The 17,849-nt window shown below is 43.6% G+C and overlaps 1 protein-coding gene across 1 annotated transcript; it reads left to right on the forward strand.

Moving 5' to 3' along the window:
• Window positions 1–814: 814 nt before the first annotated feature.
• PPIF (peptidylprolyl isomerase F) lies at window positions 815–17,588 on the forward strand. The gene is made up of 6 exons (XM_038410373.2): window positions 815–1,077; window positions 5,203–5,233; window positions 7,199–7,287; window positions 11,488–11,584; window positions 13,095–13,170; window positions 15,338–17,588. Exons 1-6 carry the CDS (start codon window positions 910–912, stop codon window positions 15,471–15,473), a joined length of 597 nt encoding a protein of 198 aa, XP_038266301.1. The 5' UTR covers window positions 815–909; the 3' UTR covers window positions 15,474–17,588.
• The last annotated feature ends 261 nt before the right edge of the window (window positions 17,589–17,849 follow it).

The raw sequence follows: 17,849 nt of genomic DNA on the forward strand, positions 1-17,849 counted from the left end.
GCAAAAAGAAAAGGAGTACTTGGGGCACCTTAGAGACTAACAAATTTATTAGAGCATAAGCTTTCGTGAGCTACAGCTCACTTCATCGGATGCATTTCCACCAAATGCATCCGATGAAGTGAGCTGTAGCTCACGAAAGCTTATGCTCTAATAAATTTGTTAGTCTCTAAGGTGCCACAAGTACTCCTTGTCTTTCCGGAGGTGAATTAGGGTTGGCTTATGGTCCTGAGTTCTACTCCCAATTGTGACATGTTCTTTGTTCGAAAACACTGATAGTCTTCAAGTTGGGGGGGGTTTTTATAGCAGGACCCAGGCCTCGCTACCGCCACTGTCTCATCGCCGCCGCCTTCCCTAGTCGCGAAGGCTCTAGCCATTGTTTCCACAGAAAGGTAGCCCGAGGAAAGTACTGAATGTGTTTTTAAGTGTCTGCTGTGGTGTCACAGTTGGAAAGATGGAGGCGGAGGGGGGCGGGGGGCTGCACCAGGGGCACCCGCCGGGCTGCCGCAGCCCCCTGCGTGGGAGCCTCAGCTCGAAGGCGTCGCGTTGTCACGCCCGGACGATGATGTACTAGCGCCGGGTCTCGGGGGTGTGGGTCGGGTACGCCCAGGGCTCTGGTTCAGGCTGGGCGCTGGGCCAGCCGGTGCTGAGGCCGCAAAGCAAAGGCGCTCACGGTGTTTCCCCTGCCCTTCAGCCCCGCTCCCCAGGCTGCCCGTCTCCCCCTGGCTCCCCTCCCCCTTTCCCTACCTGCTTCTTCCCGCATCCGCCTCCCGGCAGCACGGGCCGGGCCCGGGCCCTCTCACCTGGCCGCCGCCTCTAGGGGCGCTGCGGGGGCTCCCGGCGGAGGCCAGAAAAAGCGCCGCGGCGGCCCCCTTTCGCAGCGCAGAGAGAGCCGCCCGCCCGCCCGCCCGCATGGCCGCGCTGAGCTCCGCCCGCCGCCTGCTCCTGCTGCGCCCGCCGCAGCTCGCCTGCCCGCGGGCCGCCCGGAGCCGGGGCTGCAGCAGCGCCAGCGCGCCCAACCCGCAAGTCTACCTGGACGTGGGAGCCGACAACCAGCCCCTGGGGCGCGTCGTGTTGGAGGTAGCCGCCGCCTGGGGTCCCCTGTTCCCGGCCGGCGCGGCTCTGCTGGCCCCAGGCCGGGAGTGAGCCGGAGCAGCCCCCAGCCCTGAGCCAGGCTCCTGGGGCGGCGCGCGGGCGGCGGCTGCAGCAGCCTGGGAATCCCGAGGGGTGGCGGTTCCCGGCTTTGCCCCCTGGCTGGCGGTGTGACCTTGGGCGAGTGCCGGCCGCTCCCTGAGCGCGCCCCCCTCGCCGCGCCTGGCCAAGGCCATCACAAGGGGGATGGGGGCAGCTGCGGAAAGCCCTTGGGGAATCGGGATTCAATGAGGATTGTTATCGGGGAATAGCGGTTGCTCCCGGTCTGAACCACCTGGATCGTACCGAGCTGCTACAGGAATATTTGCCTTCTAAATAGCCACCTAAAAACTCTTCCCGATCGCCTTTGAAATCTCCAGGCCTGGGCCTCGCACGCACAAGGAGAGTGTGTGGTAGGGACGCTGTCGAGTATCAAATTATGCAACAGGACAGTCCCCATCACTGCCCTTTAGAGATCCCGGGTAGACTGAGTTCTTATTATTTACTTTGCACTTACCAAAGTCTCAGGTTTCAGAGTAGCAGCCGTGTTAGTCTGTATTCGCAAAAAGAAAAGGAGGACTTGTGGCACCTTAGAGACTAACAATGAGCTGTAGCTCAGGAAAGCTTATGCTCTAATAAATGTGTTAGTCTCTAAGGTGCCACAAGTACTGCTTTTCTTTCTGCAAAGTCACACAGTAAGTCCGACCAGAGCTGGGAATGCCTCCCCGATATCCTGACTCCCAGTCCTGTGCCTTAATTGCTAGACCAGGCATCCTTTCAATATAATATGTCCCCTCCAGTCCCCTCTTCCACTGCTGAATGTCTTTTTTAGGCAGCACCAGAAGGACCTCCAGGAGGAATTGGCTTCATCGTTAGCATATAAAGTGGCTCAGACAAAGCTGGGTATTCAGACTTATTTGTATGTTGATTTACTGTAAATTGATGATGCGGGGGAAAAAAAAGTCCTGTCCTAGAGGAGATGAGTGCCTGGTTTTGAAATTGACACAGGCAAGGTCACGACTGGCAAAGGAAAAGACTTTAGGACATGAGCAGAACTGTCATTTACCAAGGCAGAGCAGCAAAATCTAATGAACAGGAAATGTTACTGAGTAGCAGATTGCAAGTGTACACTCCCTAGCCAAATTCAAACAGCAAAATCCTCCGCTGGTGTTGGTTGGGTACATATTGAGCACTCAAAGAACAGTTGCTTTGTCTTCAGGAACTCAGCTATGAAAGTACGTAAATACTGATACAATGGAGTAGTTAAGACTGTAACATTTTCCTTTGTAGAATCACTCAAACTATTGAAATTCAAGCTGTACAGTTTTAGTAACTTCCACAGACTTTGGATGCTCTCCTACTCCTCCCAAAATCCTGTTTCCTAACCTTAGTTTCATTATGAAAGTGAAACGGCCCACTTCCGGTATGTGGCTATTATTATTTAACTTCCTGATGGGGCAGTTGAGAACTTTTCAGTGCTAGGCTTCTGGCATTATATGTGGTGTCTGTCTTCTTACAGCTAAAGAGCTTTGTTAAGGCTGGCTTCTTTGTTAAGGTGAAGTATGAAAATACCTGTAAAAGAGTCATAGAAATTGTGGGGAGATGGACAATTATGAATGGTCCTGGGAATGAGTATGTGTTTGTAATACACACAGAAAATGATCCGTCTGTTTTTGCTTTCTCACTTTTCTTTTGAGAAGTTAAATAATGCATCCAGAGATGGAGAGAAATGAGTAGTACTGGTTTGCTTCAACTGTTAATCTTTGAACTAAGAGGCAAGTTTGGACTAAAATGCTTTTGAAGAAAAACACTGAATTTTTAAATTGATTAAAAACAAAATGTCTCTAGAAAATTATGCTTAAATTGCATAAAATAAGCAAAGTGTTTCGAAAATAATAAACACCAGAAACTCTATTTCAGTTGTCCAAAACTGCCTTTCCAGCTGCAATCTTCAGTATAGCTTATGTAAACACACTTGAGACTTTTGGGTATGTAGCTAATGTCTCTTTCATTATCCTAAAAAGAAAAGGGGTACTTGTGGCACCTTAGAGACTAACAAATTTATTTGAGCATAAGCTTTCGTGAGCTATAGCTCGCTTCATCGGATGCATTCATAGGAATGCATGGTGTAGCTCACGAAAGCTTATGCTCAAATAAATTTGTTAGTCTCTAAGGTGCCACAAGTACCCCTTTTCTTTTTGCAAATACAGACTAACACGGCTGCTACTCTGAAACCTTTCATTATCCTAGGGGTCTGAGTTTTCAGCTGCTTTATTTGTTAAAAATACTTCAATAAAGTTTTAGGGTTGCCTGTTTTTCCTTTATTTTGTCTGTTTTGTACTCTGGTTAAGGGAGTAAAGTTCACCATTCTGGTTCCTTGTCTTGCTTCCTGGAGGTATTGTCCCAGTTCCTATGCTTTGCATTAGGTTCCTGCAGGATCACACAACTTTGTGCAGCTGCTGTCTTTCACATCCCTTCAACCACCCAACTGGTTGCTTGCTAGGTCATAGTAATTCACAGATACTGAAAAATCTTTGCCATTATAGAAAAAACAGAAACAGAAAAATCATGCCATGTATTACTCCTGTGATAGTCATGACAAATGCTGAATCTATAATGGCGATATGTCCCTTGTATCGTTAGTACCTGTTTGTGAACACACTGTAGGAGAAGGACTGAAATGTTTGTTTCAGAATATGAAGACAAGAAAGACTGTCATGTTCCATTCTGATTGATATTGATAGAAAGTTCATCACAGCTTCTTTCTTGTCCAACCATCCTTGGATCTCTTTTGATGTAGCACATGAGGGTTCAAATGTACTCTGAGAAGGGTTTCATGTGGCCAAAACCTTTGTTAAAAGTATTGCTGTGAAAACTAACCAAAACCAAATAGTCTTCACATTGTCTTGGACTGTTTGAGGGACTTCTGGTAAAAATACCATTGTGCAAGTAGTTCATTACCAGATAGTCTTCTCTTTGGTATCATAAAATCATTCCTATAAAATTTAATGGGATTATAAAGATCACACCTTCTTGTGACTGAATGTTAGGGCAACAGGAGGAAGTCAACATGCTTGGCTGTAGCATGTTCATGGTTGCATGGTCTTCCAGTAACTGTACTTGTGTGGCAATAGTGTCATCCTTGTGAGTAACTGTTGAGAACATATTACAGGGTCCCCCTCTGTGCTGAACTGCATAGGATATGAGTCTGTTAAAGCCCCAGCAAGAGAGCTTTCGTCATGCTTTTAGCTCTGAAGGCTCCCAGTTCAGTATGTCAGCCAAGATAACTGCCATTGCACTTATAGATCCGATACACTCCCTTCCTGGATCTGGCAATGCATCTTCGCAAGGATATCTCTCTGCTCTAATTTGTGGTGTAAGTTGATTGAGGGACAATATGTACCTGAGAACAATCATGTACACTCTTTTGCAGATGGTCACTAGTCTAAAAAATCCATGCTGGTTGTTATGAAGAGATTTGTAGTGTCTATAAAAGTACTTCCTGTGAAATCTTCAGAAATGAAGACTAATAATTTGAGACTGTGTGACTTTGGGAATCAATTTTAGGTGTGCAACGTCGGCTTTTCTTTCTGTTCCTGCTACCTCAGTTTCCGTAATATAACTATTTTTAAGCAGGCTTCAAAGATTAGTCTTTGCTGGAAGTAATTTAATTGCAATGATAGTCCAAAATACTTTTGGTCAGTGATCCTGAGTCTTTCCAGTCACATTTCAAATTCTTCCTGAATTTCATGTTGTATTGTTAATTTTAGTTCTTAAATACAACTGCAGTCATTCTTAAGTGACTGACCAGAGGCCCAACAAGAAAGAGTTGCTTCGAAGAGATGGTCTTTAATTACAGGCAAACCACATTAAACTATTAGGCTATGTTAAAATGGTTGTTTAGGATGTGGGGTGGCTTATTTTATATACAAGGTAATCCTTAGTACAGGTTCCCCCCCCCCAACTTTTGGATTGGCTTAGTTCATTAAACCGATGTAGGTATCTTTTCAACTTTTTTCATGTGTGTATTTTGTTATATAAAAGCTCACTTTTTGTGCTCTCTCTTTTTAACAGCTAAAAGCTGATGTGGTTCCAAAGACAGCTGGTAAGCAAGTGTCTTGAAAATTTCATATTTGTGATTTTAAGATTTAGATTAGATTGGGGCGGGGGATTGCATTTTCCCCTCCAATTTCATTCAAAATTAAAGCTTCTCTAAAGCTTTAACTAGCTCAATATTTTATTGAAAAATAGGAAAACATTAATTATGTTTTGTCACCAATTTTTCTAATTTTTTTCCTGACACAGTTGGGTTCACTACCTTGCCTGTGCATGAAAGTTATGTGTTTTGGTTACTGACACTGGACAAAAATGTTTAACAAAAATAAAACATGCACTTCTTTCACTAAAATCCAAAGCAACAGCAAATTGGAGGAATTGTGGAGTGGGAACAGTGTGGTTTGGGAGATTGGTAATGGGATATAGATTTTTCTCCCTTTCACCTCTAAGCTGGTTTTAATCCTTCTACTCTGTTAGTGATTAGAAGTTTTTCTTTGAGGGCTCTTCAATGACCCAAGTGAACTTGAAGTCTTTAAAGCATGATTTGAGGACTTCAGTAACTCAGGCAGAGGTTATAGGTATGTTACAGGATTGGGTGGATGAGGGTCTGTGGCCTGCAGTGTGTAGGAGGTCAGACTGGATGATCATGATGGTCCCTTCTAACCTTAGTCTATGAGTCTGAGTTGGTTGTCTTGGTCTACTTCCTAGTAGACAAGTGTCCATGGGAAAAATACCACTTTCACAACTGAAGCAAGAGCAAAGTTTAAAAGGCATGGAGACTGAAATCTCACTCCTAGAGGTGTTGTTTCAAACTGAGATTAAGGGCAAATCTACACTACAAAATTAAGTCAACCTAATTTTGATTTACAGCCACCGCAGTGATTGAATTACTTTTGCATGTCCAAACTATTCTTCTGTCAGCAGTGTGTGTCCTCACCAGGACCCCTTGCACTGATTTAACTGTCAGTGTGGGGCATTCTGGGACGGCTTCTGAAAGGCAACAACAGTTGATATAAGCAACACAGTGTCTGCGCTGACACTGAATCGACCAAACTATGTAGTCCTAAGCACTACACCTCTCACAGTGGTGAAGTTAAGTCACTGTAGTTGGTGGGTTACATCAGTGGGAGCTACGTTTTAGTGCAGACACTTAGAGTTTGGTCAAAGTAAGCTGCTTTACATCAGCCTAACTGTAGTGCAGTGTTCCCTCTAATTTTTCCCACGCATAAGTGGAATGAATTTTGTTATGTGCACCGATATGGAGGAGGTGTGTGACACATCCCCTCCATATTGGTGCACATAACAAAATTCATGTGGTGGGGGTGGGGCCGAGGGGTTTGTAGTGTGGGAGGGGGGCTCAGGGCTGGGGCAAAGGATTGGGGTGTGCGGGGGAGGTGAGGGATTTGTGGTGGGGCCAGGGATGAGGGGCTCAGGGCTGAGGCAGAGGGTTGGGGCTTGAGGGCTTTGGCTGGGGGTGCAGGCTCTGGGGTGGAGCCAGGGATGAGGGGTTTGGGGTGCAGGCTTGCCTGGGGGCTATGGTGGGCAAGGAGAGAAGACTCCCCACAGATTTCTCTCTACCCGCAGCAGCACCTGGGCTGGGGGCGGAGAGGTGCCTCTCCCCTGGCCACAGGGCTTAATAGGCAGCTTAGATGAAACTTAACTGTAGTGTAGACCAGGCTGAAAGAGTGCAAGTGAAATGACAAACTTGCATTGCAGCTACATATAATACTGCACAGTAGTGGGGGTAAACAAACTCTGTCTTTGGAGCTCTCTTATTAGTACCTTTCACTAATACAAAGCTCTCAGGCATGCACAATAGAAGAATTAACAAAAAAAAATAATAGGACTTTATATTGCTGTTGGAGACTAAACTTTTTTTTAAAGAATGTGCTTTAAACTCTTTTTAAAAAACACTGATGTGGGACCTAAATTACCTGCCATTTATTTTAATTTGGTTGTAGGGTACTGTATAATGTTACATGATAGTAGTTCATATATGTTTTTGTTTTACCAGAAAATTTCAGAGCTCTTTGTACCGGTGAAAAGGGTTTCGGGTATAAAGGATCCATCTTTCACAGAGTGATTCCTTTATTTATGTGCCAGGTAATGTAACCTTCAGTATTTTCACCAGACTTTTATTTTGGGAAACATATTATGGCGGATCTATTGTACTGAATTCTAATATCTGATTTAAGAATGATTTTTATTTGTGCTGTATTAGAATACAAGTTTAACACTGACTTTTAAATAGTTTTGCTGTTGTAACCTCTTAACAGCAGAAGTAAGATATGACAATGTGCCTTGCATTTCAGATCCTGTTGCTATGGCTGTTGTGTAGCACATCGGTTTGCACGAGTAAATGCAAATGCCACTCTAGACTGCTTTTAGAAATCCTGACTTCGGGTTCTGTGCTTTTGTGTAGTGATGTATTTTAACAAGTGGTGTGCTCAATAGAATGGCTGTTGGTAAGGAAAACAGTCTGTGTGTAGAATTATAATCAGTGCAATGTATCACATAAGAGAACAATGTACCCAATCTTTCCTTGCTGACAACATCTTGTTAAGCTATATTAAGTTTGCTGTTGATATATAGGCATTTAAAAGAAAACAACTGGAGGTTTCATATGAACGCCTCACGTGGGGAAAAAAAGAACACTCACTGTGTTTTCCAAGTAAATAGGCTGACTCACTAAAAGAATACTTGGTGTCTTAAGAGATTCTGAATGTGGTAATTACTTCTAATATGAAGACTGAATCATTCTAAACTGCTATAAATAATACACAAACATGACCGTGATCCTGTTTAAAATAAAGCGTATATACACTTTGGAAGAGAAATTAATAGCCTACCTGTTTTGTATGGATGCTGTATTAACATTCCATGATGCTCTGCATGACGGAAGGAGTTTGTTCCATTGCACTTGGACAAAATTCCCCCCACCCCCAATTGCTGCAGTGTACCGGACTGCATGATGATGGGTTGCTTTCTCTCAACCCAGTGAAGGCTGCATTTCAACAGTAGCATATTTATAGAGTTTTTGAATGGCTTTGTGATTTATTTGAGGTGAAAGGGTTTATAAACATGTAAATAATTGCTGTTATTAATCAATAACCTTGGAGGCACTTGCATCTTGAGCAAAAAACTGCATTTAAAATTTAAAAAAATACCAAAAAGCAAATGTTCTCATGTTATCCTACTTTTGATAAGGGAAAGTGGACAAATATGCTGCAGTAGACTGACTTTATTTTGAAAACACGCGTTGGATCTTTTGGTGGTGGTAGAAAAGAAGCAAGGTCTAGACTATGACCTGGGGGTCAGGAACTTGAAAATATTGATTGTTGCTCCACCACTAACTTACATAGTTCTATCCAAAATTAGTTGCCTGTCTCTCAGAAGTGTTGAGATGATGAGTTAGTGTTTGTAAAGTGCTCTGTATTTGCAGATGTGTAACTGCTTCTATATGCTTCAAGGACCATATAATAATTCTAGGACAATTTTTCTTTTAACATTCTAAAACTGGTGGAAATAGCGAAGGGCATTCCACTTGTAGGAGGTGCAGTGTTAGTGTGATGCAGCCTGACGAATACACCTAATTAAAGGTTGTACTTTACTTTGCAATTCAAATACCTCTTGATGACATACAGCAAGTAAAGCATGCTTCCGGGATTACACACGAATTGCCACACTATTATGTAAAGCACAACTTTGGGCTGCTCAAGGCAATCTTGAAAATGTGAATGTCATACACAATATCTTATGATTCCAAAGAACATAAAAGCTGCCATACTGGGTTAGACTATGGTCCATCTTGCCCAGTATCGTATCTCCAATAGTGTCCTGGGCCAGAGCTTTTGGGGGGAGATGCAGAGCAATTATAAAGTGATACACCCCTGTCTTCCACTCCCTGGCTTCTGGTAGTCAGAAGTTTTAGACCTACCCCGAGCATGGAGTGGCATCTGACCATCTTGGCTAATAGCAATTGATGGACCTATTTCTCCATGGACTTTTCCAGTCCTTTTTTTAATCCAGTTATACTTATGGCCATCACAACATCCTGTGGCAATGAGTTTTATGGGTTAGTTGTTGTGTAAAAAAAGTACCTCCTCTTACGTGTATGAAACCTGCCAACTTTTCATTTTATCAAGTGACCCCTAGTAAATAACACTTCTCTATTCATTTTTTCCACACTTTTCATAATTTTATAGACCCCCATCAGATCTCCCCTTAGTCATCCCTCTTCTAAAATGAAACACTCTAATCTTTTTAAGTCTCTGCTTATATGGAAGCTGTTCCATACCCTTGATCACCTTTTGTTGCCCTTCTCTGACCATTGTCCAGTTCTACCGTATCCTTTTTGAGATGGGTTTTGAAGTACTGGACACAGTATTTAAGGTGTTGGCGCACCATGGATTTATATAGTGGCATTATGGTATTTTCTGTCTTATATTCTATCCCTTTCCTAATAGTCCCTAACATCCTGTGTGCTAGGATTAGCTTTCGTTTGCAGCAGTGTGCTTGGCACTGTACATACATAAGAACTCTGTGTCCCGAGGAGCATTCAGCCTATGGTAGTTACAAGGCAGATAAAACAGGTCAGATATATGACACATCAGGTGATCCAGGGGTTTCAAAGAGGATGGCTCTAGACTGTTCTCAATGGTAGCAGATGACAGAACGAGGAGTAATGGTCTCAAGTTGCAATGGGGGAGGTTTAGATTGGATATTAGGAAAAACTTTTTCACTAAGAGGGTGGTGAAACACTGGAATGCGTTACCTAGGGAGGTGGTAGAATCTCCTTCCTTAGAGGTTTTTAAGGTCAGGCTTGACAAAGCCCTGGCTGGGATGATTTAACTGGGACTTGGTCCTGCTTTGAGCAGGGGGTTGGACTAGATGACCTTCTGGGGTCCCTTCCAACCCTGATATTCTATGATTCTATGATTCTAACAATTTTTGTCCTGTAAAAGAAAAACTATTGGGGGCATGATCCTGCTGCCTCTGCGAAAACTCCCATTCAGCTCTGAGTGTGACTAGAATCAGATCTTCTTTCCAAATTTAAAACTACAAAAGCAAAATGTTTGGATTAAGACTCCCACAGTATCGGAATCTCTTCCATTGAGTGTAGGAAGTCTGCCAGTACTGCATAATCACCAGGTGAGTCTTCAGTACCTCTGTATTGAAGTGGTGAATAAAGTATCCATTGGGGACCTTTCCTGCAAAGTTATCCTAATTGTGAACTCAACTGGAAAAAGTGAGTGAAAACTTATAAAATTGTTACAAGAACTTATAACAAACGATGAGAAGACTTTCTGGGAAAATTATCAGAAGAAGCTGTTTGACAACTGCTTACTGAGAAATGGGCAGACAGGATAGGAGCAAGGTGTATGATCCTTGCTGCCACCCCCATCATTTCCTAGTACCCTGGGATCCACCACATCACTGTTGAGCCTTCATCATCCTAATCCTGACCTGACCAGGCCAGAGAGAGGGGGACCCAGATGACATAGCCAGAGCCACTGAAGGTGGCTAACTGGGACGTGAGACTTTGCCACCGATCCCCACTCCCACCCATGTGTCCTTTTTCTTCCCCACTTTATTTCTTCTCTTTCCTAACCCTCTCCTTTTGCTTTCTGTCTAATAAGGGTCAATGCTGGTGTGAGTTTCCCAGGTCTCAGAGGGCTAATAAGACCAAGTGCTATGTATTTGTTTTTCCAGCAGTGAGGTGGCAAGTAAACACTGACCCAAGACAGAAGCTGTATTTTGTATCTTTGCTGTTCTTTTCTCTCCCGTCTTGTGTGTATTTGTCTTATTTTGTCTTCTAGGAAACAGGATTGGGATTTTAACAAAAACAGCACCAGCCTCTATCTTAATTAACTCTCTTTTCTGGGGAAAAGAGAAGTTATTTCGATCTTTAATACTATCTAAAAGACTGTCAAACTGTGGTTTGGGGTTTTTTCCCTTTAAGGACTCACTACAGCTAAAGGGAAAAAGATGTTAAAATGAAAGTCCAACTTAACGCATTTGAAATATAAAGTATTAACTATTTTTCCTTCATTTCTATATCTTTAATAAAAGGTTTAAAATTTTTAATCATGTGTTTGCTGTAATACTAAGAAGGCTGAAGTCTCTGTATACCAAAGCCTGAACCTTGCTTAATGTTGGATGGTGACAGGGTCATATTAACTCCTTTGGGCCCGTATATTCCATGTAAATTAATTACAACAGTGCATGTATTTTTAATAGCACCTGTTCTAGTATAAAATGCAACCTGTCCATTAGTAAAGTTAAAAACCACTTATGTTTCAGGCTGGGGACTTTACCAACCACAATGGCACAGGAGGAAAATCCATTTATGGCAGTCGATTTCCAGATGAAAATTTCATACTTAAGCACGTTGGACCTGGTAAATAAACTTATTCCTCTTCCCTTCTGCTGAGTAACTTGTAATGATTAGTACCTGTAGAAAACGTCATTTTAAGGAGCACATATTTGAGGTGGATGAGGTACTTGATCATTACAAAAAGGTCATTGAGGTGGTGTCGAAGTGGTGAGGTGTAGTTGAATTGTGCTAGTATACACATCATGTAGACAGCCTATGATGGGTGACAGTCAGATCATCGCACCTATTGAAGTTTGCTTTAAGTGGATGCTATGCAAATTATCATAGCCTAACGTGTTTTACAAACTGTCCCAAATGTGGAACAACTCTTTTTGTAATGGAATGGAATTTGGCTACATTGTCTGTTTTCTGAATTTCCTGACTTGAATTTTTACTCAGAGTGAAATGAAGTGGTCATGGCAGCTCCCCTCCCTGCCTCTGGCCCCAGCTTATCTCCGCTCCACTTCTGCCCCTGAGTTACGCTCCGCCCCACTCTGGTTCTCCACCCCCTCACCCCCGGTTTCCCACGAATCAGGTGTTCGCGCGGGAAGCCTGGGAGGGCTGAGAAGCAAACAGCGGCTTCCCTCTCAGGCCCAAGGAGGTGACCTCGGGTTGGGGGGGGGAGCGAGGACGGCTGCCTGCACCGCAGCAGGTAACCTGGGGGGTGGAGCATGCAGCTCATCTCCGCCTCCCTGGGCCTGAGCATGAAGCTGCTGCTTGCTTCTCAGCCTCCTGGGCTTCCTGCGCGAACAGCTGATCCGGGGGTGAGGGGGTGGAGAACCAGAGTGGGGCAGAGCGTAACTCAGGGGCAGAAGTGGAGCGGAGATAAGCTGGGGCCAGGGGAAGGGAGGGGAGCTGCCGGTGGGTGCTCTGCACCCACCAAATTTTCCCCATGGGTGCTCCAGCCCTGGAGCACCCACGGAGTCTGCGCCTAAGGTGCCACTTTTGATGTGATCAGTGTGGGGAGCAGCTGCTCCCCCGCTAGCTACGCTACTCTGCACCTAGGAGCCAGAGGGACCTGCCGGATGCTTCCTGGGAGCTGCCCCAGGTGAGCACTGCAAGGACTCCCCACCTCACCCCCCAGCAGGTCCCTCTGGCTCTTAAGGCTGGGGTGTGGTGAGCACCCCCTCCTGTGGCCCACAAGACCCTCCTGCCTGGTTCCAGGGGCAGTCAGGAGGGGGTGGATGGGGCAAGGGTCCGGGGGAGGGGGTCGTCAAGGAACATGGGGGGTTGGATGGGACAGGAGTCAAGGGGGGTAGGCCATGACCCCCTTGTGGGGTGAGGAGGGAACCAGTTAAGATTTTGGGAGCTCATCACTGCTCCCAATGGCAGATGAACAATCCCCATACTACCAATGCTGGAGGAGAGAGGACAGGAGAAGAAAAGGGAGGGATATGAACAGCCAGGTTGAAGCAACATGCCTTCCCCCCTATTCCGCATCTCTGCTAGCCTTACGTATGCAAAGGAAAAGTGCATTTTCTCTGCAGCACACTTTTCAGATGAATACATCACTAATGTGTTCACGTTTTTGTAGGTATACTCTCAATGGCCAATGCAGGACCCAATACAAATGGGTCTCAGTTCTTCATTTGCACTGCCAAAACTGACTGGTAAGTTTTCTATAGAAATACATATGGTAACAGTTACCCCATGGGTCTGCAGTTTTTAAATATGTATCTACATTAATTGCTTTGTCATCACAAGTCTTGAAGTTCTGCAGAAAAGGACCTGGGGATTACAGTGGATGAGAAGCTGGATTTGAGTCAGCAGTGTGCCCATATTGCTAGGAAGGCTAATGGCATATTGGGCTGCATTAATAGGAGCATTGCCAGCAGATCGAGGGAAGTGATTATTCCCCTTTGTTGGGCACTGGTGAGGCCACATCTGGAGTATTGCGTCCAGTTTTGCCCGCTCTCCCCCCCCCTCCCCACAGAAACGATGTGGATAATTTGGAGAGAGTCCAGTGGAGAGCAATGACAATGATTAGGGGGCTGGGGTACATGACTTGCAAGGAGAGACTGAGAGGACTGGGCTTATTTAGTCTACAGAAGAGAAGAGTGAGGGAGGATCTGACAGCAGCCTTCAATGACCTGAAGGGGGGGGTTCCAAAGAGGATGGAGCTCGGCTGTTCTCACTGGTGGCTGATGACAGAACAAGAAGCAGTGGTCTCAAGTTGCAGTGCGGGAGGTCTAGGTTGGCTATTAGAAAACACTATTTCACTAGGAGGGTGGTGAAGCACTGAAATGGGTTACCTAGGGAAGTGGTGGAATCTCCATCCTTAAAGGTTTTTAAGGCCCAGCTTGACAAAGCCCTTGCTGGGATGATTTAGTTGGTGTTAGTCCTGCTTTGAGCAGGGGGTTGGGCTAGATGACCTCCTGAGGTCTCTTCTAACCGTAATCTTCTAGGATTTGGGGAGGTTGGAGGAAATGAGGACATAAAGGAGATGAATCAAACAGTTGATGTTGTGCTCTGCATTTGAATGGGTCCAATAAGTGGTTTCATTTTCCTATTATAAAATGAAGGCTCACGTTTATTTTTATTCTCATTTTCTTTGGATGCAGTAGTGTACCTCTTGCTGCTTCCAGCGTACTTCAGTAATACCTCCCTCATTGCTGGAACAAGCCTTTGCTTCTTCCAAGTCCAAAGTTGATTAGCATTGGTAGAGCAGGGTGAAGCCATAGGTCAGGAGTGGAAATTAAGAAAAAGGAGTCAGCCTTAACCAAATATTTACCCTGTGAGTTGTGACTTTAAATTTCTCCACTTCCTAGGAAATCTGTTTGAGCCAGAAGCTTTAAACATAAGTTAATGGGATGAACATGGATGGAGGACTGTTCTCCATTGCATGTTTTAAAAGTTTACTTTTTTTTTAACTTCTAAAGAAATTACAAGTGAATCTGGATACTGGGACTACTTCACTAAGCATTATGTGAGTTAGAAAAATATAAAATCTTGCTTAGCTGAAGGTTCATGCATCTCTTCATCCCCATTCCTCCTCTTCTTCCCCCCAATTACAACAATCTTATAAGTGTATTGAGACATCCTACAAAACTGCAGGACAGTAATGAATGCAATGTATGCTTTCCCCTCCCCTCCCCTCCATGCATAAAGATTCTATGAACAAATTCTCACTGTAGCCCCAGGATGTGTAGAATGCTTACTGACAAGTGGAGATAGAAAGTAATTTGGTCAATCCTAGGGCTTCCAGTCTCCCAGGCCGGGTTGCTTCACTAGACACCATGCTGCCTTACAGTCCCTAAAGGCCTGACCCAGATGCAATTGTACTCGAGAGACTTATATTGACTTCAGTGAGCTTTGGATTAGCCCCCCTTAGAACAGCCTTTGCTGTTCACATCTCTCTACTGCTCCTGCCATCTGGAATACCTTTTCTGTAGCTCTCTGCCTCATCATTTCAGTACATTTTGCTCCAAGATTTAAGACATTCCCCTTGCCCTCCCTCCCCAATTATGCCACTTCCCTTCTATCTCCATCTCCTATCGTTACTTGAGGCTTGCAACCTGAAACTCTTTACATTCTTAAGTAATGGGCACTATGCAAGATGAGGCCATTATCCTGCTAACCTTTATTCATGTGAGGAAGGGCCTGTAGGATCAGGTCCTAAAGCTGTATTGTATTGTTTTACTTTTTCGGTAAGTAGAGTTGATCAGAATGTCATCAGCTAGTCTGAATATGCATTCACATTCAGCATCCCCATTCTTTTCAGTGTGTATTTAGTTTAATATTGCTTTTACTTATACGTATTTATTATTCATATTACAGGCTAGATGGAAAACATGTTGTGTTTGGCCATGTAAAGGAAGGAATGGAAGTTGTGAAAAAAATCGAGAGCTTTGGTTCCAAGAATGGAAAGACATCCAAAAAGATTGTCATTACTGACTGTGGTCAGCTGTCATAACCCACTGCCTGTAACTCAGGAGAACTTAGATGCTGTGAAAAAGAAAAATGAGGAAGAAGCATGTCTGATTTCACTTTTTAGGGTTGTTAATTGCTAATGTGAAAATATATTTATTTCTGTTCAAGATAATTCATTGAAGATACTATGATCAGGGACAGTAGAAATGTGAGGAATTCTAGTTAAAAATCTCCATCTTATTGTGGGTAGGGTCTAGAGAGTCCACGTTTTCTATCTAACTTGGCTCTACTTTTACATTGTTGTATAATATTTACTAACAACAATGAGAATATTCTTAAAATTTGTATTAGTGTGTTAAACTGAACTACCAAAATAGAGGCTGTCAGATAGCTTGATGGAGAACCCCATAGTATCCTGCAAGCTGAAGTGCAGTGATTCAACACTGTATTTGGCAGCAATATGACTATTAATTTTGTCATAAATTACAAGGAACATTGTGAGCCTTATCAGAATATTTGAAAGATTCTCTTGTTGTCGACTTGGCTAGTCAATGTTTGCACCCTTCTCTATTTCAAATGAATGTAAAGTTAGTGTTTGACAAATCCATCCAGGTTCAGGGGATAAATTCATTGGCTGGATGTTTCAGGCAGTAGGATCAACAATGAAGTAATTAAGGATGTTGCATTTAAACTTCTGTAATTGGGGTTAAAATGCTTCATTAAGATGAAATAAAGAATTCTACATTTCCTTTGGTGCTATGTTTCATTCCCATCTGGTTGCAAACTTGAAGTCGTACTGATAAAGCAAATTAGTTAATGCTCTCATGGCTATCTCTGCAACCAGAAGGGCTAGAATCTTGTTTCTGCAAAAGATGACAAAACTTGCAATGCAACTTAAATCCATGGATTTCTATTGTCTTGGGCCATTGCTAATTCTTTAACAGAGGGGGAAAACTAAGACAAAGGCTTGGTCTACACTGGGAGGGGGGGATCGACCTGAGACACGCAACTTCAGCTATGAGAATAGCGTAGCTGAAGTTGACATATCTTAGGTCGACTTACCTCGCATCCTCACGGCGTAGGGTTGACTGCCGCCGCTCCCCCCATCGACTCCGCTTCTGCCTCTTGCCGCGGTGGAGTATAGGAGTTGACGGCAGAGCGATCAGAGATCGATCACTACCCGCCAATCCGGTGGGTAGTGTAGACGTACCCACAAAGTATCTTGTATCTAAATTAATTGATCAAATTAACTTTTTGCTGTACATTATATTAAACTGAGTTGGTGGGCATGCTACCACAGCTCCAGTCATTTACTTGATAGAATCAAGAGATAACCAGAACTGATCAAGTGACTTTTTTGTAGTGCAACTGCTAACTAACCTGCAGTGCAGCTCTACTCTGAAACCTGACTAGGTAAAAATAGCAGCAGATTCGTTTTCTGTGTGTATTCGGAATGCTATCCCAAATGACAAATAAGTTTTACTGCTTTTTCTTTGTTAGCCCATCAGAGCCAATTCATCTTGGGGATTAGCTGGATTCCATTTCTTCTGGTGCATCATCAACAGAATTACTAATTTAAAATTGGTTACTACAGTGAGAGGGAAAGAATCCAGATGGACTGATGGGAGTCCATCAAGAGTTTTCAGGGCTGGCAGTTAGAAAATACACCTTTTCACTTGTAAACTGTGTACTTCTGATAGGGAAGCATTGAGAAATAATTGTAATAAAACCTTACAATGACATTTCTAGAAGCACTTAAGCTGCTAAATATATATATTTATATATAAGTGGTGGAGGAAGCATCCTGGTGGCTGGTACAGTAATTATTCAGGAAATAGAAATAAAAGGTGAAGGCTCTTTCCAAAAGTGAGTTAATGTCCATCATATAGAACAACAGTATGCAAGTTTAAAATGCAACTTGCACTAGATGGATGTCTTTTTAGCTAATTGAAGATTGCATACATTTGTGTATGTATGTGTGATGGAATTTCAATACTTTCACAGAAAATAGGACTGAACCGCTTTTATTATAGTTCCACTATTGATTTTTCTTTTGAAATATTATTAAATATTTTAGCTAATGTTGATATAAAATATTTTATGTTCCCTTCATTTGTACGTGGAAAATCATTAAATACATTTTTTGGTTAAAAAAGAAGTCTGTCTGTTGTGTGTTTAATGTTGCCCATTGATTTAAAACTGGCATGTGAACAGCTGAAATATCACAGCATTGGTTGTGTTTTACTCAAGCTGCGCTATTCTTTGAATTTCCCCCTTGTCATATGGTCTATATCAGGGGTGGCCAACCTGCGCCTGAGAAGGAGCCAATGTGCATTGCCAAAGAGCCACAGTAACACATCAGCTTCCCCTCAGTTTGCTTCCCCCCTCGCCCCCAGTATCTCCCACCCACCAGCCACAC

This window comes from Dermochelys coriacea, chromosome 7 (assembly GCF_009764565.3).
Source record: "Dermochelys coriacea isolate rDerCor1 chromosome 7, rDerCor1.pri.v4, whole genome shotgun sequence".
Taxonomy (NCBI): domain Eukaryota; kingdom Metazoa; phylum Chordata; order Testudines; family Dermochelyidae; genus Dermochelys; species Dermochelys coriacea.